Source organism: Acomys russatus, chromosome 21 (genome assembly GCF_903995435.1).
Source record: "Acomys russatus chromosome 21, mAcoRus1.1, whole genome shotgun sequence".
In the NCBI taxonomy this organism is placed as follows: Eukaryota; Metazoa; Chordata; class Mammalia; order Rodentia; family Muridae; genus Acomys; species Acomys russatus.
In genome coordinates, this window is record NC_067157.1 from 12,187,175 (window position 1) to 12,210,867 (window position 23,693).

The following is a 23,693-nucleotide window of genomic DNA, read 5'->3' on the forward strand; positions in this document are numbered from 1 at the left end:
CTGTGGAGTGAGTGAGGAAGAGAGTAAGTCAGATAGGAGGGTGAGAGCCAGGCCACACAGCGCCTCATGCGTCACGGCAGGTCGTCGTTCTGATTTGAAATGCCACTTGAAGTTCAAGAGGAGAAATGATATAGTCTGATTGTGTTTTAAGCTATGTGTCTGCTAATGGATTGGGAAGGCATCTAGAAGGTCTACAGTGGCAGCAGCTGCATCTGTTAGGAGCCTTCTTTGATGCTTCACATGGGACATGAGGTGATCAGTATGACAGGGCAGCAGCAGAGATGAGAGAGCGGCCAGAAGCTAGGTTCATTTTGGACAGAGGGCCAACAAGTCTTGGTAAAAAGTCCTGTGAACAAAAAAGTCTTGGGCTGGAGAGATGACTCAGAGGTTAAGAGCACTGTCTGTTCTTCCAAAGGTCCTTAGTTCAATTCCCAGCAACCACATGGTGGCGCACGGCCATCTATAATGAGATCTGGTGCCCTCCTCTGGCATGTGGGCAGAATACGGTATAAATAATAAATAAATCTTAATAAAAAGCCATTACTTAAAACACACACACACACACACAAAACAAAAACAAAAAAAAAACAAACAAACAACCACAAAGAAGTCTTCAAGAACCACTGGGGGTTTTAGTCTTGAACAAGTGGGCTGTGCCATTTACTGAGATGAGGGAGGGTGGGAGGGAGCAGCTTTTACTCAGAATATGTGAAGTTTGATGTGCTTGTTGTACATTAGCTGAGATTCTGATTTTGTGACACAGAACACGGCCTTCTGACTTGTAATGTCCAATAAACATTTGTCTGTAAAGTTTGGACAGCAGGGTCAGACATGATACTGTAAATGATGAGATCATTTGTATAACTATTCTTTAAAGCCATCAGAGCCAGTGAGGTCAACTAAGAGAGAATAGAGTGGAAAAGAGGGCTCCATGCTGAGTGTTAAGCCACTCATCCTCCAGAAAGAGACCAGCACAGCCCAGGGCCAGGTCCATCTCAAAACCGTTTCACATAGGCCTGAGCTAAGAATACAACCCTCAGTTTTGAAGGGTTTTTCAGTAACGACAAAGAAAGGAAAGGGCAGCAGCAGTATGTGGTCCTCACTAATGTATTTACCACATAGGATGCAGAGAATTTCATCAGTACAGAGCCATGGATGGGATCTCATGGGCTGAGCTCAGTAGACAGGGCAGGGCTGGGAGGTAAAACAACAGCTGGAACTTGAGACATTTTTCTATGAATCTGAACAGAGTAATGGGGCAAAGATAAAAAGGGCTTAAAAAAAAAGCCAACAATAGCCTTTTCAAAGGGTAGTGTTTTACCTTCCTTTCTTATGAGATACTAGAGTAAGTTATCTCCTAAGGTGAATCCTTCCTGGTACAACACTGCCTGGGTGGGGCATAGCACTCCTAAGACCCACCCCCTGAGATGACGCCAGACACCTAGAGACCCCAGTAGTCTTTAAGAGAAGCAAGCAAGTGGCGAGAAGTGGAAGAGGAGAAGCAGAAGGGTGTGGGTATAATGAAGAGAGGCAGAACTGGAGACTCTAGGGTAGTGAGGCTGATGTGAGCAGCCATTGATGCCACCTAAGGCCATGAACCCTAGATCACATATTCCATTGCCCTGGAAACTTGGTTGTAGGGCTTTTTCCTTCAGTCTCTTCTTCTTCTTCTTCTTCTTCTTCTTCTTCTTCTTCTTCTTCTTCTTCTTCTTCTTCTTCTTCTTCTCCTTCTTAAACAACTATTTATTGGCTCTTTGTGAATTTCACATCATGCACTTCAATCCCATTCATCTTAACCCCCCTCATACCTACTGCCCACCCTTGCCACCTCCCCTTCCCCCCCTCAAAATATCTCATTGTAGAAGCTGTAGTGTGTCTCACACTTCTTTGCTTGCAAATATGCATTGCAATGAGTCATTGGTCTGGTTCAAGGCTTTTGCTATACTACCAGCACTGGAGTACATGATGTGAAATTCACAAAAAGCCAATAAAAAGTTGAAAAAAAAAAAAAGAAGAAGAAGAGAATAAAGGAGACTGAAGGACAAAAGCCATACAACCAAGTTTCCTGGGCAAGGGAGTATGTGACCCAGGGTTCATGGGGAATAACACTCCAGAGGAAGGGAAAAAGGTAGATACAGGAGCAGGTGGGCTGGCAGACTGAAGGAGGAGAGGGAAATCCTGTTGGTTTTCAATTTTCCAGTGATGTATGACGCAAAGTCGCCAGCCAGAGCTAATGGGAGGGACACAGGCATCTTACAAGTCTCGTCCAGTGCTTGGGTGTAACTGTGCTACTGAAGACCCAGGGTTAGGATTCGTATGTGAATAAACAGCCATAGGTGGACTTGGGAGTTCAAGGTGTTTCCAGAAACACGTAGGCTGACAGTTTCAGCTGCTGAAGGAGAAAAGAAAGGAGGAAGAGGCTCTGGATAAACGAGGAAGGCGGGGCTGAGGTAGTTGGCAAGTTGTCGGCTTGGGTGTTCCAGACTAAGTGAGATAAGAGAAAGTTCTTAGCAAGGGAGGGGTTGAGATGGAGTTGGGAGAGGGTAAACAGGAGGGCAGGATCTGGGTGTGGCCCTAGGATGCACAGTAGAGTGGGTCAGAGGAAGAGGATGGAGAGAAAGGAGAGCATTCTGGAGGACGGTGTTGGTGGACTCATCGCTATGGAATTTGGTGGGAGCTGGAGAAGGCAGCAGCTTTGGGACTTAAGTAGCCAAGAGGCAATGAGGTGGTGACCAGCTTGCTTTACTTTGATATCCCCCAAAGGAAAGAAACACAGGCCAGTTATTTCACGGTGGTTTCATTGATTGTATTTCATTGAAAATTTCCTATTTCAAAAATCATGCCTTTTTTTAAAAAAAATATTTTTTTGAACACTAGATTAAAAAAAAAATCAATCTTTAGGGTTGGCAAACAAAGTAACTGGATTCATTATGGCATTTCCATACATATATGCTGTTAGACTTTGTTCTTATTTATTGCCGTCCCTTAGGTCCCTCCTTTGTGAACCTGCTTCTCTCTGGCTGGTTCCCTTTCTTCCCCCACACAGCCTTCCATTCCACTTTCTTATCACGTGGATCCCACCACACCTTTCATTTTCCCCTTCCCTTAAGATCTCCTCCTCTCCTCTCATCATCCCCTTCCTAGTTTCAGGACCCATATTCACATGTACACAGACATACACATATGCATAATTTTAAATCTACATTGCACAAATAAAAGAAAAATCTGGCATTTGTCTTTCTGAGTCTGGCATAGTCCATGTAACACAGTAGTCTTCAGTTCTAGTCGTTCTCTTGAAAACATCATGATCTCGGTTCTCTTTATTTCTTTATCCATTCATCTATTGATGGACATCCAAGTTGGTTTCATTTCTTATCTGCTGCGGATAGTGTGAGATGAGCAAGTATCTTTGAGGTATGTTGACTATCCTTTAGTTATATACCCAAGAATGGTACAGCTGGCTCACATGGTAGGTCTACTTCATAGTGGCTGCCAAGGATTACCTTTCCAGTTGGCAGTAAATAAAGGATGCTTTCCCGCTACTTCTTAGCCAGTGTGCATTTTCTTGATGGTAGTCATTTTGATTGACATGAGATGGATTCTCAAAGCATTTTTAACTTGCATTCTCTGATAGTTAAAAATGTTGAACACTTTTTTCCAAGTATTTATTGGCTGTTTCTACTTCTTCTTTTGAGGATTGACTAGCTTATTAGTTTATTTATTGATTGGATGGTTTGATTTATTAAAAAGCTTCCTAGGTAGAGTGAATAGGTAGAACCTCATCGGCACTTTTAGTAGGTTTTACTGTGTCCGTACCATTAAAACTGCTAGCCACATGTGGCTCTTGAGGATGTGAAATACAGCTGAGTCAGAATAGATTTACTAATTTTTGTTAACTTATAAAATTGAAATTTAAATCACTGTGTGTGCTAGTAGCTACTGTGTAATACAAGAAACTAGAAATCCCCATACCTGATACTGTTTCACAACCCTACTAACTTGACTTGAATTGGAGTCCTCTGACATTGAGCTGCTGTTCAAAATTGCTATAAAGGCAAGCCTGAGCAATCGAGGTATGTCCTTACCTTTATTATCTCATCAAGTTCCTCAAGAGTCAGCCGAGGTATCATGAGAGAGTCTGTAGACATACTCAGAGAGGTACTCACAACTTCTATCTGCTCTTTAACTCTCTCATGTTGTTTCTGATGGAAGGAAAACAAAAGAGAGAGGATGTCATTGTACACCATATAAAAACTGAAGGACAAAAACTACATAATTGTCTCATTGGATGTAAAAAAAGGCCTTTGACAAAATCGTGATAAAAGTCCTGGAGAGATTAGGGCTACAAGAGATGCATCTTAACATAATAAAGGCAGTTTACAGCAAGCTAGTAGCCAATATCAACTTAAATGGAGAGAAGCTCAAAGTAATCCCACTAAAATCAGAAACAAGATAAGGTTGTCCACTCTCTGGTATGTGTTCAATATAGTACTTGAATTTCTAGTTAGAGCAATACGATGACTGAAGGAGATCAAGGGGATACAGATTGGAAAAGAAGATGTCAAAGTTGCCTTTATTTGCAATGTACAGATTCAATGCCATCCTCATCAAGATTCCAACACAATTCTTCATATATATTGTACTGACAGTTTTCAGCTTCATATGGAAACACACCCCCCCCACACAAAACAAGATAGCTAAAACAATCCTGAATAATAAAAGAACTCCTGCAAGAATCAATATCCTTGACCCATCAAATTATAGTACAACTAATAGAAATAGATAAAGAGTTACTGAGATGGCTGGATGAAATGGGGCGGGGAGAATGAGGATGCAGAGGGGAATGTGGGGAGAAACTGCTAAAATTAAGAGTCCTATGAGGGGATCATATGGAAACCTAACACAGCAGAAGATTCCGTATGTATGTATGTATGCATGTATGTATGTATGTATGTATGTATGTGTGTGTGTATATATACATATGTATATTATGTGTGTGTGTGATCTAAATGAAATTGCCAAATAATGGGGAGACAGAGACACAACTGAACATCTCTTGTCACCAAATGAAACTTCCAGCTTTAGGAACCAGTTACATCTAGTTGAGTTGTAGGCCAAAGGGGTCTAACGGGAACCACACAACCCATGTTGCTGCCCAGACAGTATGTGGCTCCTTACAAACTGATCGAAAAGTCCCATTGCTGAAGACAATACCTGTACAACTCACTGAACATAGAGAGGTTGAGCTGGTGCCTAGACAGAGCCTTCGTCTTTACATGCTAGTAGTGTCTCTGGCACAGGAAAGCACTCTATATGCTGCCAAAAGGCATAAACACCAACCCAGCCACAAAGCCAATATGTGTATTGTATATATCATGGCTTCCAGGTCAGTGGTTTTATGGGATTCCTGAGTAGTGAATGAGTGGACCTCTGTGTCTATATCTGTTTCTTGGGCTCTTTTTTTTTCCTGTTTGTTTTGTCTTATTCGAATGTGTTAGTTTTAGTTTTATCTCATTGTATCATATTTTATTATTATCCCTTAGAAGCCTGTTTGCTTTATAAAGAAAGACAGAAAGAGGAGTTGGAACTGCAGAGGGAGGGGAACCGTAATCAGCATATAGTATGCGAGGAAAACTATCTTCAGTAAAAGAAAAAAGAAAAATAAAATACTTTTGCAAAGAAAAAAAAATCCTTAAATCTGGGGTGGGGGTATTATTCAGATTTCATTCTATTACTCAATTCAACACATGCCCACTATGCGTGGGGCCATGGGTTTGATCCCAGCACTACGATTAATTAGTTAGTTAAATAAAATTGGGCAGTATAATTTTGTGAAAATTAAAAAAAATCAAATCCCAATAAGGTTTCATCTATTCAAACCAATTTGCTGTTAAAGGAAAGACTACTATATAAATGAAATACTAGGTTTTAAGTTAAACCTTTATATATTTAATTTTTTTCTTTTGGAAGAAATTAAAATTTTATAACATTTAAACATGTGAAAGCAGGGAAAAGAATGTCAGAAGTAGTACTTAGTAATGTGAGGGTCCGGTTTATATCAGATGAAGTTTTATATTGTAAATACCGGTTGTATTTATAAACGATATCTGGGTTACATGGCAGGTGGGGGTGCTCTGTGCCCTTGTTTATCCTTTTGCTGATGAATAAAACGGGATGCATGCGAGACATTGTGTTATGTCCTGGGACGATACAGTCCATGCAAAGCAAGGGCACTGCCTTTTGGGTGCTTATGATTTTAGTGGGGGTAGACAAAACGTGAACTGCAGGTACACAAACACACACATATGCACATGCACACACATGCACACACACATTCACACATTCACACTCACACATGCATGCATACACACACGTGCAGAGGTTACACAGTTACACATTCAGTAATACCTTTGAAACTGGAACATAGACTATATGCTAAATGCACTAAAGATAATTTCCTAGCTATAATTTATGGCTGCATCAGTGCAGAATAGGGAGGGTCCTTCTGGTGGTCATTTCTTCTTTTTTAATATTTATTTTATGTATATGAGTGTTCCGTTTTCCTGCACACCAGAAGAGGAAATTAGATTCTATTACAGATGGCTGTGAGCCACCGAGTGGTTGCTAGGAATTGAACTCGGGACTTCTGGAAGAGTAGGCAATTCTCTTAACCGCTGAGCCATCTCGCCAGCCCGGGTGTTCGTTTTCTTAACCTGGGCTTTAGAAGGACTGCTTCAATTTGCACGCCAACTGTATAAATAACTGACCATGTTTTCCATAGCAGGACTGCACTGGCTGTGGACATACACGTGTCTATATACGCGAGCGGCATGTGGGTGTGGGTGGTTTCCCTAGTTTTCACAGAATCTTCAGTAGATGTAAAGGATGAAAGAACTTTGGTAAGTGGGTGAGACATGCTATGTAGTGAGTGACTTAGCCTAAATTAAGGGCTAGACAGAATTAGATAAGGGAGTGGGCAAAAACACATGAGCAAAGGAAAAAAGGGGGAAACTACATGGCCTCCATATCTGGGAGGCAGATACTGTATAGGAGTCAAGAGACACTGTTGAAACCGTCAGCTGGGCAATTTGCCTTTCTTACGAAGAAGTCATTGAGAGTTCTTAAAATAGCTTTTGTTAACATTATTTTATTGCATTTTTCTCTCTCTCTCTCTCTTTCTCTTTCTCTTTCTCTCTCATTCACACATGTGTACAGGTCAGAGGTCAAAGGACAACGTGCCTTACTTGGCCCTTTCCTTCCACTATGTGGGTCCTGGTAGTTGACTGATCAGGTGTCCAGGCTTGGTAGCGAGCACCTTACACACAGAGCCACACCACCAGCCTTTCTCTTGAGAGAAGGTCTCACTGTGTGGTTCAGGTTGACCAGGAAGTTGCCCCATCCTCCGCAGGGATGTACAACTGTACCTGACGTCGTTGAAGCCTTTCCAAGGAGATGAATCAGAAATGCCTAACAACTGGATTTAGTTGCAATCTGAGGGAGACAGAGGCCAGCAGCCTAGGCAGGCATTAGATGAGTAGTGAGATTCGGGAGAAATGAGTGAGCTAGAGACTTGGAAGGGGGAAAAATAGCCCCAGTGGTCAGTGGGAAAGAGGTTATTTTTTAGAAGGCAGTAGCATGGCATGGTCCTGTAATTATTCCTACTGGCAGATGACAGCCAGCCATATGAAAGACGTTCTGTGGAGTCAGCTAAAGATGAGGATGGATCCCCCCCCCCCCCACATCCCTTTCCAGGGCAATAGCAGTGAGATGGAGTAGAGAGGAACCGGGGCTGCAGGGATGTGGTCTGGCTAATGCTGACCGCCTAGTTAGGAGAAGAAAGAAGCAGGCCAGACAGAGGCTTAGAATGCAGTGCGCGTGCTGCTCTCTTTCTAACGTTCTGCTCACGCTGTTCATTTGTACTTAGTGGAAGGATTTGTTTAACCAAGCTAAAAGAGGCCTACCATCTGTGTGAAATCACTAAAATGCCAAATTCCTGGTATCCACATCCATGGGAGTTTTCTAAAAGTGTATATAAGGAAGATGTAATTAAAAGCTAGACTGGCATGCATTGACTTTTAGAACTGAAGTTGCTTCGCGTGGGCGACACTGTTCATTTACTGCTCATGACAAAGTCCTGACACACGTCACCATTTACCAAGCCCTAGCGAAGCACCTAGTCAAGCCCACGCTTTAGTTTTCAGTCCATTGTGTGCCACTCTTACTGGTGATGGAGATTACAGAGCCCTAGAAATAAGCCAGTGGAGAGCTGGGCATATTAACTCACAACACACTCGAATGTGTCCTTTAGAAAAAGTCTGTGCAGAAGACAAAATATTTGCCAAGACTGACATCTCACAGCTGCAAAAGAGAACCCTGTACGGTTTGCTAATACATTACTGTGGATCTTAGCCTTTTCTTCTGCAGTTAAACCATACTTCTATGGCGAGGGGCACAGTTTTATATTTGGGTTCTCCTAGGTACTGTCACCTGTCCTTGTCTGGCAGGGGACAGTCTGGGAAGCTGATTCTCCATTTCAAGACTCTCCATGTTAAGTAGTTTGGGAGTTTTCATTAATGAGCTCCTAGAACTGTTAGGTGAGTTGTTATGATACCCCTGTCTTGTGTAAGCGTCATCACATTCTTGCTGTATGTGTGTGTGTGCTGGCTTGCAACCTACTCCATATTTGTTAGTGTAAGTCATGGCCAGCATCATTTGCAAGGGTCCACCCCACAGAAGTCTGTGCTCTTCACATGGCACGTGGAGACCTCTCTGATCTGCCCCATCAGTCTCCTTAGCCCTGCCTCTAGCTCTTCCTTGGTTCATACATTCAGTTCAGGCAGTCCCTGCCTACCTAGAAGGCAGCCTTGTTTTTTGTTTGTTTGTTTGTTTGTTTTGTTTTGTTTTTTTAAACCTGGATACCCAAGCCATTCTTTACTTTTTCCTGCAGAGACCAACCCGGCCCAGTCCAATCCCATAATGCCAGGCACACAGCTGTGTTCCTCTATTGTGGCGAATAGATCTGTGAACGGATGAAGCTTCCCTCTAAGCTAGGAGCTCCATGCTATTATGGAATCACGTGTGCTTCGTCTTTGAATCCTAACCCATCCATCACAGTTCCTGGCACAAATTAACGTGCCAGTGAAAACTGTTGACTCGATGAAAATATTTTAGGATTTTTCCGATTGTGAGCTGCTATGGTTTTCTTTTTCAAATTGTGCCCACATTTATTAAAGATGTATTACAGATGCATTATAAGTAATGAGCGGCTCTTTTGTCTGTGGATTTAAATGTAACCTCAAAGCTGAATGGTAATACTGCTCTATAACCAAGAAAGGACCATTCCAAGCCCTTACTCAAGACAGGAATCAAAATGCTTTTTTGTTGGTTTGATTTTCTTTTGAAAATGATTATTATAAACCTCCAAGCTTATTTTATAACCCATTGGATCAGTCACAAGATGTAGTGTCCATAGTGTCATTACGCATGGCAAGGAAGGAGGAAGAGCTTTAAATAACGGCAAGCAGCCACTGGCTGCCAGTGCTATTATGGGATGGGCTACTCTCGGCAGCGTGGGGAGGGTGGCCTGAAGGAGAGGAAGGATGGAGGAGAAACAAAACAAGGTAACTGGCTGGGAAATGGCGAAGGGCAGAACTGAAGAAATTGTAGAGGGATGGCAGACAGAACATTGCTGAGGCGCTAGAACTGGGGCGTGGGTGGGTCATGGGTTGACTGACCGTGGAATAGGAGAACAGGAAGTGACAGGGCACCTAGACTCTCAGGGTCTATCTTCAAACAATACTTTCTGCAATAGTTACATGTTTATTGTACACCATAAGCATACAACATTCACTCAGTGCCACCCGGCCATTATTATTCTCAAAAACAAACAAACAAACAAACAAACAAACAAACAAACAAACAAACAAAAATCAAATGAGAGTTTGCTCCTGTTAGAAAAATGGTGGGACCGGTTATTTCTTCTTGCCCACGTTGTTTTTAACCTAAGCTTTGCAGGCATGGCCAGGATTACTTGTACCATCCCTATGCAGGATGGATTTTTTAATGGTGGTGGTTGGCTGTACAAGTGTTGTCTGGCATGGGCACACCATCTGCACTTCCCAGTCCTGTGGGTGTGGGCATCAGAGAAAGCTATCTGTGCAGTTGGCATTTAATGTTTTCCTCACCTTTTTTGTATTTGTATGATTTCCGCTTAGGTTTAACCCTCTTTTTCTATAGCTGCTGTCAGTGGCCTGTAAAATTTACTTAGGATGTCTTTCCAAAAATTACACCTTCCTGAAACCTGCACATACCCGAAACATGGTTCTAGCAGGTGGATGTTTAGTGAAGAATCCTCATCACTCTTGAGAAAGCAGTATAGTCACGTGGAGGAGTGCAGACTATGCCACGACCTCATTCTTACTCGAGCAAGGACTAAATATCACTGTTCAAGGTACAGATATGGCAGTGACTTACAACAGCAAAAAGCAACCTTATTTAAAATATGAGTGTTTAGGTATATTACTATATAAAAAAATTATTATATATTTATATATATAATATATAATAATATTATTATATACTATATTATATATAGTATATATAATAATTTTTTTTAAACATCAACTGTTTTTTCTTGATGTAAGTTCAGATTGTCTGTGCCTGACCCACGGTACCTCATGTTCCCTCTGCTTGGAGGAGATGACTCTGTTCATGTCTTCTGCATCCCTGACGTGGTCCAGGGCCTGGTTGAGGGATTCCTGGACGTCTGACAGCTTAGCATTGTAGTCATCCAGCTGCTCCAGCGCCACAGGGAACAAGGAGCGGGTGTCATTGTGTAGCCGCTGCCAGTTCTCGGCTTGGCTCAGCACTGAGGAGAAACGGAGGTGAATTTAGTCCGGCTCCTGCGTTCAGCAAAGTATGACATTTTCAGGCCCTGTCTTCTTCTTCTTCCTCTTCTTCAGTGACTGAGAGACTCGAGAGGTTCACAGGGATTCTCCCAGTGGGAGATGCTTTTCTGTTGGGTTTACGCACTTTGGATATGTGGACTAGAGGAAGGGCTTGAACAGTTTTCTCTTGGGGATTACACTTGGAGACCAGGCTGTAATACTTTTCTCTTATTACCCAGACTACTCACAGTCTTGTCCGACAAAGAAAAACTAGATACACTATAGTTTTTACTATAAAAAATAAGCAGTGTTTTCTAGTTAGTGAAAGAACAAACATCTATGCTCTTTATGACACCCATTCTCACCGCTTTTCCCTACTGGTTCCATTGTGCTCCTGAGGTCAGACTCAGACTGAGATATAAAGATTAACTGGCAATGGCATGCTACTCTCGAAGTGTCTTTGTGTGCATGCTTTATTCGTGGCTCACAGGCACATTTGTTGGTCAGTTGCTGCAATCTTCCTCCCCGTCCCCCACTCCAGGTAGTTACCACCTGTTCTGTTGAAGTTTGCCTTTATTTTCCTCAGTAAAACGAGAAGATACAAGTTCCTGACTCAATAAAGAAAGGGCTTGAAATGCATTTGTTTATTTCAAGAGACTAAGAGAGAGAAATAAGAGACTTTTTTCTATGAGGCCATCTGGCTAAATTTCAAAATAGTCTCGGTGCTTGCGAGCATCTGGCTGTGATGCCAGAGCACCAGCTGGCCCCCTGGCCTGGAATTCTCCTGTCACTCTCTCCGATGGTAAGAGTTTATTTGTTGTCACAATACATCTTATGCCAATAGCCTTCTTCTCTGTTATCCACAATAACTGCTAGTGAAGGTTGATGGAGTGACACCTATGGGAAGATGACTTGTGCCCTTTAACCTTTGCAGTTCCACTGATTCCCCTGAAATCAAGGGAAGCTTTCAGGCCCCTTCATATAATGGATTTTTTAAAGTATGTAAAATAAAATGTGTAAAAATCTAAAAATGACCACAATATAAGTGAAAAATAGCTAATACAGAAATTTAAACCAATAATTTTGTGATCTATATTTGTATTAATTTACCAATCAGTATCTACTAATGTATTAAGATAAGCTTTATTAACTACAATTCTGAGGTACTGATGGAAATATTATGAAATATAAGCAACAGACAAAATCTGATTTAAAATCCTGTAATTTCCTTTGTTGAATATGTAGGTTCTGTGCGACCTTTCCCATGGAGAGTGCAACCAATCCTACCCTTTGAATCTAGGCTGGTCTTGACCAATAGAACAGTCTGGTACGACTGAGTTCCAAGCCTAGGCTTGAAGAGCCCTTGAACGCTCTAGTCTTTCCCTCTCAGAAGCCTCCGCTGCCATGTAAGCAAGGCTGGTCTAGCTCCATGAGAGAAAGACTTGGCATGGAGGGAGAGGTCCAGCCTGCCTGGCCAGTCCCAGACACATGAGTGAATTTCACCTATGCCACATAACATAGAGCCGAGCAAGGTTGAATTTAGCCTGAACAACCATCCGATGAAATCAGGGCCAAATAAATAGCTACAGTTTTAAATGAACACACTTGGGGTATATTGGGAGGCAACAATTGGTGAGCTATATAGTGACCAAATCAGAGGCCCAATGACATTGCTTTGTGTGCTTTTGATGTTCGTCATTAAGGGCAAGTTCCTACTGGAGGGTAAAAGTTACCAAAACTCAGGGCCATCAGGGCATCAACACTGTTGACATTTTCTAGAAAATTTCTCTTACTGTAGAGGCAGGGATCTAATTTTCCTTTCCTTTCTATTTTTACTTTTTTCCTACACCAACTTCTAAATCTCCATTCTCTTTTAAAAAGGTATGACCATTCTGCATAGAATCTCTGCAATTCCACAAAATCTCAAAGTTGTGCCTGGATCTAAAACTTTTGGGGGAAAAAAAGAAAGAAAGAAAGAAAGAAAGAAAGAAAGAAAGAAAGAAAGAAAGAAAGAAAGAAAGAAAGAAAAAGTCAAGTTTTCCCCAAATAAATCTCTGAGGCTGTGCATAAATTCTGCATAACTCTGAATATTGAGAACTAGTTGCTTGACCAAATGCTGCCCTGTGGCTCGCTGTCCTTTCCTGGTCCCACAGAGAAAGAAGACATATACCGTGTTGTCCAGGAATAGAAGACACTCACATTCCTGGGCCTCATCTGCCTCCTCGTCCACGAGCTCCCGCTGCTTGAGGAATGGCTGCCGGCTTCGGATCTCCTCCAGCATTTTCTGGGCCAACATCAGCCTCTCAACTATTTCCTCAGGGCTGAGTTCAAAATTCTCTCCATAGTAGAGCATCTTGCTGTTGATCTCTGTGAAGGAGAACATAATGATGGAACGGGGCTGGGAAAGGATGCGCAGGGCTGTCGCCTGGGAGCAAAGCTTAGGACTGACCTTACAACGGAAAGAGAGCTCAGTCCTAGGCTAAGCTGCTACCATGATGGCAGTGTTGGTGTCATCACAGGAGCTCATCATGAGGTGGAGAGAGGCTAACCTGAAAAAACCATTTTTTGGTCCTATGAGGTGTGTTCAGAGTGGGATGCCCTAGAGCCTGTTTTGCTTCTGTACTCATCTGGTATCCATGGTGATCGAGAACACTAATATTGAAGGCACAATAATCTGAGGATTATAAAAGAATCAACATTTCATAGAAATATTTGACTTGGGGAAAAAAAAAAAAAACGTTTGGCAGTGTCTCCTGTCACTTGCATCATGGGGATATTAGTTGTATTTTAGGCATCAATGATTTAACAAAACAAAGCTCTAAGCCAAAATGAGAGTGTATTTGTAATTGTCCAAATGAGCCTTTTAGATAGCTTTATAGTCAAGCTAGTAAAAGGATTAAAAAATTATTGTGTGATAGTTTTTCTCACATACATATATATATATAATATATAACTATATATATATTACATGATTTTTCTATTTGCATTCTTTTGTGAATATTTTCGAGATTGAGCCATTTGACTCTGGGTCTTTCTGCTCTACATCTGATATAGGCTGAAGATTTTAGAACCAAGGGGCCCACTGATGCTGCAAGGGCTTAGGTAACTGCCTAGCCACTGCCATGTAACCATTCCTTGTCGCCCTCATTCTTATTCCATATGATCAGAGGAGAGGCTGTGTGGCTTCCTTGTTCTCTGGCAGCTCTGGGAAGAAGTGCTTTATCTTCCTGGCATAATGAAATTGTGTGTCTGCGGTTCACTATGATCTATGTGGTTGGCCAGATAAGATGGGTAAACAAACACTGCTCTCACATAAATCACAGCACGACGAGGAGCTGTAGTTTATGTGGGTAATAGCTTGAAGGTCACCAGCAGCTATTTTAGCGATAGTTGGGAATGAGGAATGACGTCCTGTTGGTGCTGTGTGGCACTCCTGAATTCTGAAAGGAGGGTGAGAAATGGGGATAGATCATTTTAATGCTCCAAACAAGACTGTGAGTGCTCCAGGGAGATCAATATATGCTAAACCCTTCCAAACCCCCAAGCATCAAAGCATTAAACACCCACGCTTCGACCTAAGTCTGAAATATGAGCCCTTGAAGTAAACAAAATGTAGACATGAAATCAATCAAACACGTCATTGTCTTCCCAAGTTCTTTGGCATTTTCATGTAAGTTCTGCTCAGTTTTGGGCTGTTTTGTTTGTGCTATGTCTGGGGTAGATTCGCAAGAAGAAACACAGACAATAACACTTGTGCCTTGGTGGTTGGCGACTATTCATGCATTATTTTAAAGAGATGAAAAACCGATGAAAGTTCCCGCTTCCTGCTTTTGTATATCTACTCCACGCCGCTCCCCGACAGTTCACCCCCTCACAGTTCACCCCACCCCTGACAGTTCACCCCCCACAGTTCACTCTGTCCCCCCCCCGACAGTTCACCCCACCCCTGACAGTTCACCCCCTGACAGTTCACCCCACCCCTGACAGTTCACCCCCCCACAGTTCACCCTGCCCCCCGACAGTTCACCCTGTCCCCATCAGTTCACCCCACCCCCATCAGTTCACCCTGCCCCTCCCCCCCCCCCGATAGTTCACCCCTCACCCCCGACAGTTCACCCCGCCCCCCCTGATAGTTCTCCCCTCACCCCCCGACAGTTCACCCCTCATCCTTGCCCATGCTTCAGATTCTTTTCAAAGGAAACACCTTCCCACCAAGATCCGGTTTGCTAAACAGCAAAGGTGAATTATTTCCTCTGTCTGGTTTAGAAGGGTTTTGACTTTATTTGCTGCTGCTTAACAGGGTGTTTATTTCTCAACTGGATGACTATGAGGGCACTGGATTTTCTGGGTTCAGTCGTGCTGTTTGAACAACTCAACGGAACAGTGCTTTAGGAAAAGGGTTATTTTATCAGTAAATGCAAACCCATGCGCTAAAGGAGGATGGCAGTGGGGAGTCTGAAACTCATGCCATTTGTTTTTATTATGCTTTACAAGCAAGCATCCAAGGAAACCATGCGAAGGACCAATCTTGGTCTTATATGCCCCTTAGCCTAGAATACGCTCCTGCTACCTCACTATAAAGATGAATCTCTCACTGTGGATCCCTTTACTGTCATTGTGCCCTGAGATGCATTAGGTATTGTCATCCAACTCTTCATATATAGTATAATTAAAAAAAAAAAAACAAACCCATGGATACAAACACCAGATCTTAGCTGACTCCAACCCAAGGAATGTCTCTCTACCCCAGAACAAAACACCATCACTTTCTGTTGGGAAACTGAAGACAGCTTTCCCTGCGCTGTTAAGATGGCCCTCAAGATGCAGCCTGCACTTAGTGGAAACCAGAGCACAGATGAGTGAATCTGCGGTAGGTAGGTTGGGTAGACTCTGCCACAGCACGTTAGGGCAGGGATCACTCACAAGCCCTCTTCCCTTTTCATTTACAACCCTGAGCAGCTAAGTTGCTTGCCTGGTTCTTGAAGAAGAGCATCACAGGAAGAGCTAGAGGCCATTTGGACTGCTTTACTCCCGCTCGCCTCACGCTCCATGTTTTTTGAGACAAGATTGCATGGTCTGGACTGAACTAGCCTGGAACTCACTCTGTAGACCCCGCCTGATTGTCAACTCACAGAGATCCACCCGCCTCTACTTCCCAAGTCCTAGGATTAAAGGTGTGCGCTACCACACCTGACATGGTTTATTCATAGTCTAAAGACAAATTTGGAGGCTGCAAATAACCAGAAAAGAGGTGTGACTCCTACCGAGATCTTTCCTCTTAAGGACACCACATTTCCTCTGCTAGAAAGGGACTGCAACATCAAACTCGAGTGAAATGCCAAGAAAGAGTGGTTTTGTATAAATAGGAATGGGTGTTCAGAAATCCAAGTGAACATAATTGCCATGAAGACTATGTAAGTTAAAACCCGTGACATGTCGAATGCTATGCTCCTGCACACAGCAGTCCCTGACAATAACATTCTTTTACTGTTACTCACACACCGAGTGTTACCTCGACGTGAAGTTAAGCAGAAAGGAAGATCTTTACCTTGGATTTTGTCCCGCATGTTCCGGGCTTGCTTTGCAAGGTGAGTCGCGTGGTCACTTGTGTCCAGGCTTTCCTTCTCAACCAGCTTCCCCTTTCTTGAGGCTTTACTACCCTGCAGATTACACAAAGAAACACTAGATGCACATGTGAGGGTGGGTGGGTATAACGCATTCATTTGAGGTACTTTCCTGGCATGGGGCAAGCTCTATGACACACAGAATAGTCTTAGGAATCATTCGTGAAGACTCGGTAATGACCAGTTTTCAGATTCTAGGATGCTACCAAAACCAAGGCCGTAAGTCATGGTTCGGTGCAAACCAACCGCTTACCACAGGTGTCTTTTCCTTGCAACTGCTACTGTATCTCAGGTTGCCCAACTTGACCATGACCTGTGTATGCTTACGATCACTTTGACATTGTTCTGATTGAAGGGCTTAAACTTCAGAGGAAATCATCGAGAAAGAGGGCAGATCCTGAAATGTTCCCACTGACTGGTCCAAACTCGGCTGAAACTGAGTCCCCACAGGGATGACAGGGTGATACTCACTGAGCTAACTGCTGTTTTCAGAGCTTTATTCTGATTTCCCATCAACATTGATGGCCTGTGTATGCAAATAACTGCCCAGGCAGATTTGGCACAGAGTAAATGGGACCTCCCTGGCCCATGGTGGGGGCTGACTCCACTCAGTGGTGTGTGTGTGTGTGTGTGTGTGTGTGTGTGTGTGTGTGTGTGTGTGTGTTAAATTTCTGTATGTATTCAAGGACAGGAGATGATCTAAATGCAATGGCACAGCTCAAGGTCAGGCCATTACTCCCATTGCATGAAAGGATGTATACTTCCTTTTGGCTCTAGACAGATTGCTGACTTATTATGCCTGGGGGGAGTAGTTCTTCAGCCTGTCTTTAATTAGTGTCTGCTTGCCTTTTCTGGTGCTTTCTTGGTGCAGCTCTGGGACAGAGGGCTATACTGAGTCCACGGATGGCTGGCTGAAGCCACATGGATGGAACACTGGGAGAATATTGATTAGGTGCTCCAGACTAGGGAAGTGGGTGCTCCCAACCTCTCTTCTTTCATGCAGTGTTCTATCCAGAGGACTGTGGCATAGTATCGTTGGCAATGTTTTCGACATTCTAGGGTGAGCAAAGCCAGTGACCTTCTGTGATGGCTGAGGAAGAAGATGCAGACACAAAGAAACAGTATCAGAGTAGACACATTTAGAAGCTGTCTTGCCTAGTTTTATGTCAACTTGACACAAACAAGAATCATCAGAGAGGAGAGAGCCTCAATTGAGAAAGTGCCTCCACAGGACCAGGTTGTAGGTAAGCCTGTAGGGCATTGTCTTAATTAGTGATTGATGGGCGATCCTAGCCCATTGTGGGTGGGGCCATCCCTGGGCTGAGAGTCATGGGTTCTACATGAAAGCAGGCTGAACAAGCCAGGAAGCAGCAGCCCTCCATGGCCTCTGCCATCAGTTCCTGCCCTGCATGAGTTCCTGCCCTCTCTGTTTTGATAATGAACTGTGAGTGACATAAACTCTTTCCTTCCAAAGTTGCTTTGGTCATGGTGTTTCATCACAGCAAAAGTAACCCCGATCAAGACAGAAGCCCTTTCCCCCAGTGCCAGTCTTCCTGGGCTTATTCTAATGCTTTTTCTGGAGAAAAAAAAAATAATAGTTGTAATAATTTAAAAATTAGATAATGTAGAAAATAAAATGAGGGGTCTGGAGAGATGGCTCAGAGGTTAAGAGCACTGACTGCTCTTCCAGAGGTCCTGAGTTCAATTCCCAGCAACTATATGGTAGCTCACAACCATCTGTAATGTGAGCTGATGTGCACTGTATACATAATAAATAAACAAATCTTAAAAAAAGAAAATAAAATGAACTATATTCTTGATGCTTTTAAAATATATAAATACATTAAAAAGTTTATGTTTGATCCCATTAAAGTGTTATATTTAGAAAGACCGAGCCTCGTTTTCTAAATTGAGCACGTGCGCATGCACGCGCGCGCGCGCGCGCACGCACACACACACACACACACACACACACACTACACAAATATACATGCATACTCTGGTCTCATACATCAAAGAAATGCTCTATTGTTATTTCTCTGTCTTTAAACTTATTTTTAACTTTAAACTGTGAGCTGCCACACCTATAAGAAAACTTCTATAACGAACACCAGAGGGCGCTGTGAGATATAAAGATGCACAAAGGCCCGTAGTGCCATCCATCTTTATCTGTATAGATAGATATACAGACAGAAATGACGTGAAGGCAACATTTATTACTTGAAGTTGAAAAACTACCAAATATAGTACAGTATGTAGGGACTTTTCTTAAAGATTTAACTTATTTTCTGGAACTTTGCTTATGGAAGGAAAATAATGGTATGTGCACTCAATAAAACAGGTGTGCCTTGCTTTAAAACAAACCCCTGCAGTTATAACATTACCTATAGTTATAAGCTGGTTAATTATTTATACCATTACAAAGGATTAGCCACTTACTCACCCCAATGGTGAATTCTCATTGTGTTTATTTGAATTAAGTGACGATGATAACCAATCTGTCACCATGAATTTTATTGTTTATTTGAATTAAGTGACGATGATAACCAATCTGTCACCATGAATTTTATTGTTTCAGTTGCAACTCTTTTGTGATCGAAAGGAAGGACGTTTTAATCGTTACTCTGGGAAACAAGGGTGAATGAGGACAATAGGAATGCTGGCGTGTGTCTTCAAACCTGAAAAGTGACGTCAAGTTCCGTGTGCTTCCTTTCCTCCTAAACATTAGTGACATTCAGAAACCTGTGGCTACAACCCCCCTTCCCCCTCTCCCCCGCCCCTACAGCCTGAGCTGCTGGCTCGAATCTCCAGCTGTCTCTGGACATCTGCAGGTACCTCAAATTTACAGTGTCCAGAGTAATTCACCCTGTGATTTTAGTCTTAGTCATCCACTTCACCCAGACGGAATGTGCCTTCTTGCTCCTCATGACTTCTGATTCATCACACATCCTAGGTCCTTCCACCTGGTATTCTCGCTTCTCACCCTTTTCGTCTCCTTAGGCTCAGTCCATCACTCTCACTGCGCATCCTTTTCAAGTGAAGGCAAGAAAGCAACCAAACTCGCTTTCCCATCTCCCCAGGTGGTTTCCCATTGCACCCTACCCTTGGTGTCCTCCCTGACCCAGTCTAGCCTCTCTACTGAAAAAAGAATACTTCTGAAATGCAGTTCTAATGAGCTGTTTTGTGTAAACCCTCTAGTGACTTCAACATCTGAAAGCCAGACTTTGCTGGTATGCTGGACAAGGTCCCTCATGGTCCAGCCATCTCCGTGATACTGTCAACCGTTCCATCTTATCTCTTGTCTTACACTTAAATCAAGGCCAAGGTCAAAATTCTTCTAGTGCTGAGAATATGTCATGTTTTTCACATCCTTTGTGTTATGGTACGTTTCCCCTGCTTGGATGTCCTTGACAAACTCCTCACTCTCAACACACCAGGCAAGCTTCCCTAGGAGAGGATTCAACATTTCTCCCTTAGAGTTACTTACAGTTTCTTCTCTACCAGGACTCCATTGCTAAATGGTGTATCATTTACAAGAATGTATCTGCTCCCTGCCAGACTGTGGGCACCTTGAGAGCAGGGCCTAATATTTACTACAAACCTCTTAGCCCCTGTCGCAGTGAAGTGACAGGGCTGTCATTTTTTTTTTTTTAGAACAGTCATACAATTTTCCCCAATTCTGCCTTTTTGGCAGGATTGGACACTTTTGATATGCTCCCCCTTAAGATGCCTGAGCTGCTACGCAGGTGCCCTTTGTGTGGGTGGAAGACTAGGGTGAGCTGTTCTCCGTGGCTGTGGCCTCCATTGCAGACTTTCAGGACCCAGAGAGTGAAGCAGAGCACTGACAATGGGAGGGAGTTGCTGTTTCCACCTCTGCTGCTGGGCCGCCATGCTTTACCTTGGGTGTGGCCGGCTTGGGAACACAGGAGAGTAGAATCTTGGCCTGGTCTTTGGTATTTTACAAACGGGTTCAACAGTGGCAGCAACAGCAAAAGCCTTTGGAGCATGGGTTCTTCGTAAGCACAGACACATGGGCGTCCTTCCGGGTATTTTCAAGGGTAAATGGTATGAAATGGTTCTAGGGATTTCCAAATGGCAGTTGGAAGACTTAGCTATGGAGGCTGGCAAACAAACAATGGCAATAGTATACCCCTCAAACCGCAAACTACTCCAAAACCCAATGACTTGAGGTGAAGAGAACTTGTGAGGTTTTTGAGCAGATGGGATCTATGGGCTAGAGGTACTAACTGTCAAGTTTGAGAACATACATATTACTGCGGTTTTCATGACTGTGGGATGAATATGCATAATGAAAGTACAGCATGTATTTGCTTGGTGCCCAAAGATGTCAGAAGAGGTGTTGAGTTCCCCGAGACTGGAGTTACAGACAACTGTAGTTATCATGTGGGTGCTGAGCATAGAACACAGGTCCTATGCAAGAGCAGCAAGTGCTATTGATCATTGAACCAGCTCTCCAGCCTTGCGTGAGTTTTTGTATCTTATACTTTCTGAGTGTTTATCTCAGTCTAATTGACTATTTATTTAGTGTTTCTCTGGGAATTGAAATTATAACTTGTAAAGACTATTGTCTATACTTTTTTAGGTAGTCATGTTACATTTATGTTATGATATTTCCTTTTGATATTAGTAATTATTGGATTCTAGTTTCCTATAGACTTGAAATTCATTCTTGACTCTTTAATCTACCTGGAATTCATTTTAACTTATGGTATAATATAAAGGCTAAACTTGGATTTTCTTTTTTAAAATTTAATTTATAATTAACATTTTTCTCTGTGTATGCACACACACAAATGATATGTATGCAGAGTTAAAATAAGAACTTTGTCTCCACATGAGTTCTGGGGATTGAACTCAGCTTGTCAGGCTTATGTGGCAAATTTTTATCAGCTAATTTCTTTTCTTTCTTTCTTTCTTTCCTTAATGCTCCTTTATTAATACTTAAAGCATGTATTATATAGAATAAAGTACATTTCTGGATGCTCAATAGCCCTTACAATGCTAAGGCAAATAGTTGATAATTATTTTAGTTGCAGTACATATCAACTGTGTTAGAATAATGCATAGAAAATTCACCATAAACACAGTTCTTCAAGAAAAGCTATTAAAATAGGAAGATAGGAAGATGCCCTTCATTAACTTTCTCTGTGGACCTGGCCTTGAATTTTTGGGCCACTCATGAATTTTGTTTGTTTGCTTTTTTCCTTTTCGGTTTGTTTTTGCTTTTTTTTTTTTTTTTTTTTTTTTTTTTTTTTTTTTTTGGTTTTTCAAGATAGGATTTCTTTGTGTAGCCTTGACTATCCTGGGCTTGCTTTTGTAGACCAGGCTGGCCTTGAACTCACAGCAATCTATCTGTCTCTGCCTCCTAAGTGCTGGAATTAAAGGCGTGTGCCGCCATGCCCAGCTTTGCTTTTGTTTTTTAAAGCCTCGTTGCTTGTGACTTGCTAGGATCACACAGGCTAACTGTACTCTTCAAGGCAGACCCTGTTTAACAGTTCCTACTAAACTGAAACATTCTATCCTACAGAGAAGCCCTGTAAACTGGAATCCCCTCTCCTGGCAAACAAACAAACAAACAAACAACAAACCCAACTCAAGCAGCTTCAGGAAGTCCCTGAAACTGACCAGATTCACTAAGCCCCTTCCTGTAAACAAGAAAAGCTAAGAGTCCTTCTCAGATAACTGAGCTAAGGTGCAAAGAAGACTCAAACCAGACCAGCTGCCTTGAAGAAACAGAAACCAGGTGAGCTGTCTAGAAGAGGTTTAGACCGAGTGGGTCACTTGGAAGGGATACTCTCCAACCTGCTGAGTAGACTGCAGGCTGTGCAGGGTGGTCCAGGTTCTCAGCTTTGTGAGCTCTCACTCGTGCTGGGGTGATGCAGCTTTCTCAGAGTTGTTTCTGCTCCTGGAAGTAACCCCTCGCCCATATTCCTGTAAGTTACCCCAAATAAAACTTATTGGTGAACTAAATTGGACTTTGCTGGTCTCTGGGTGGTCAACAGACAGATGTGTGCTACGTCTCCCCAGGGGAAGGTGTGTCACACAACAGGCACGGACCGAGGCACGTACCTTTTCATCTAGTTCTCCCACATCGGACAGGAGGCTTCTCACTGTGTTCTCGGCATGGCCGATCTGTATTTTCCGTAGGGTGTACTGGTTTTCTCTTTCTGACAACCTTGTCTGCAGGGGGCAAAAAGGGTTTTTTCAAAATGACTAATAATTGTGTCCCTTGGTTTTAAAAGACATTGATCTTTAAATTTAAATATCTGTATGTGTCTTAGTGTGAGTTTGTGAATGGGGATAGTGTCCACGGAGGCCAGAAGTGGGTTTTGGAATCCCTGGAGCTGGAGTTAGCGGTGATTGTAAAGCCACTCAACATGGACGCTAGGAACTTAACACTGGGCATCTGCAAGAACACCATAAAACTGCTAGCATCTCCCCTGTCCCAGACTCTTTCAGTACAGGAGATTTAGGTGTGTGTTGTGACCTCTGTTTTTTTCTTTTTAAATATATTTTATTTTATGGGTATGGTTGATATATACGTATATGTATATGTATATGTATATGTATATGTATACACACACACACACACACACACACACACACACACACACACACACACACACCCAATATGTGTGTAATGCCCAGCGGTCCAGAGGAGGGCATTAGATACCCTGGAACTGGAGTTATGAACAGTTGAGAACCTCTGTGTGGGTGCTGGGAATTGAACCCAGGTCCTCTGCTAGAACAGCCAGTGATCTTAACCACAGAGCCATCTCTCCAGCCCATGACCTCTGTTCTTAACAGAGCTTTCACAGACTTCTACAGATTTCTGCAAAGGATGGGTGTACCGGAGGGGACTGAAGTTTCTGGGGCTGAAAGTCTGACAGCTCCACTTAATATGGTTCAGGACACTCTGGCCAGGCACTAGGCTGCCCTCAGAGAAAGGCTCCCCTCTCTATTGTCAAAAGAAACTATAATTAGGCTGGAGGTGGCCTGAGAAGTCTGGCAAATATCAATCTGATCAGGTCTTAGAGAAACTGAGCAAGTATAAGGATCAATGTAAACGGATTTAGAAACACACTTTCCTGCTCTGGGTGTAAAGAGATCAATTCTCTTTATTTTGGGTCACTGGCCACTTTCTTTTGCATTTTTTAAGAAG

The 23,693-nt window shown here is 42.7% G+C and overlaps 1 protein-coding gene across 1 annotated transcript in view; it reads right to left on the bottom strand.

Moving 5' to 3' along the window:
* Lama4 (laminin subunit alpha 4) overlaps nucleotides 1-23,693 on the bottom strand; it is a 152,599-nt gene that overhangs the window by 59,811 nt on the left and 69,095 nt on the right. Inside the window, exons 8-12 of the mRNA XM_051164581.1 lie at nucleotides 22,601-22,711; nucleotides 16,435-16,546; nucleotides 13,086-13,253; nucleotides 10,674-10,867; nucleotides 4,086-4,202 (exon numbers count right to left, since the gene is read on the bottom strand). Coding sequence (XP_051020538.1) covers nucleotides 4,086-4,202; nucleotides 10,674-10,867; nucleotides 13,086-13,253; nucleotides 16,435-16,546; nucleotides 22,601-22,711 — 702 coding nt within the window. The remainder of the gene's footprint in view (nucleotides 1-4,085; nucleotides 4,203-10,673; nucleotides 10,868-13,085; nucleotides 13,254-16,434; nucleotides 16,547-22,600; nucleotides 22,712-23,693) is intronic.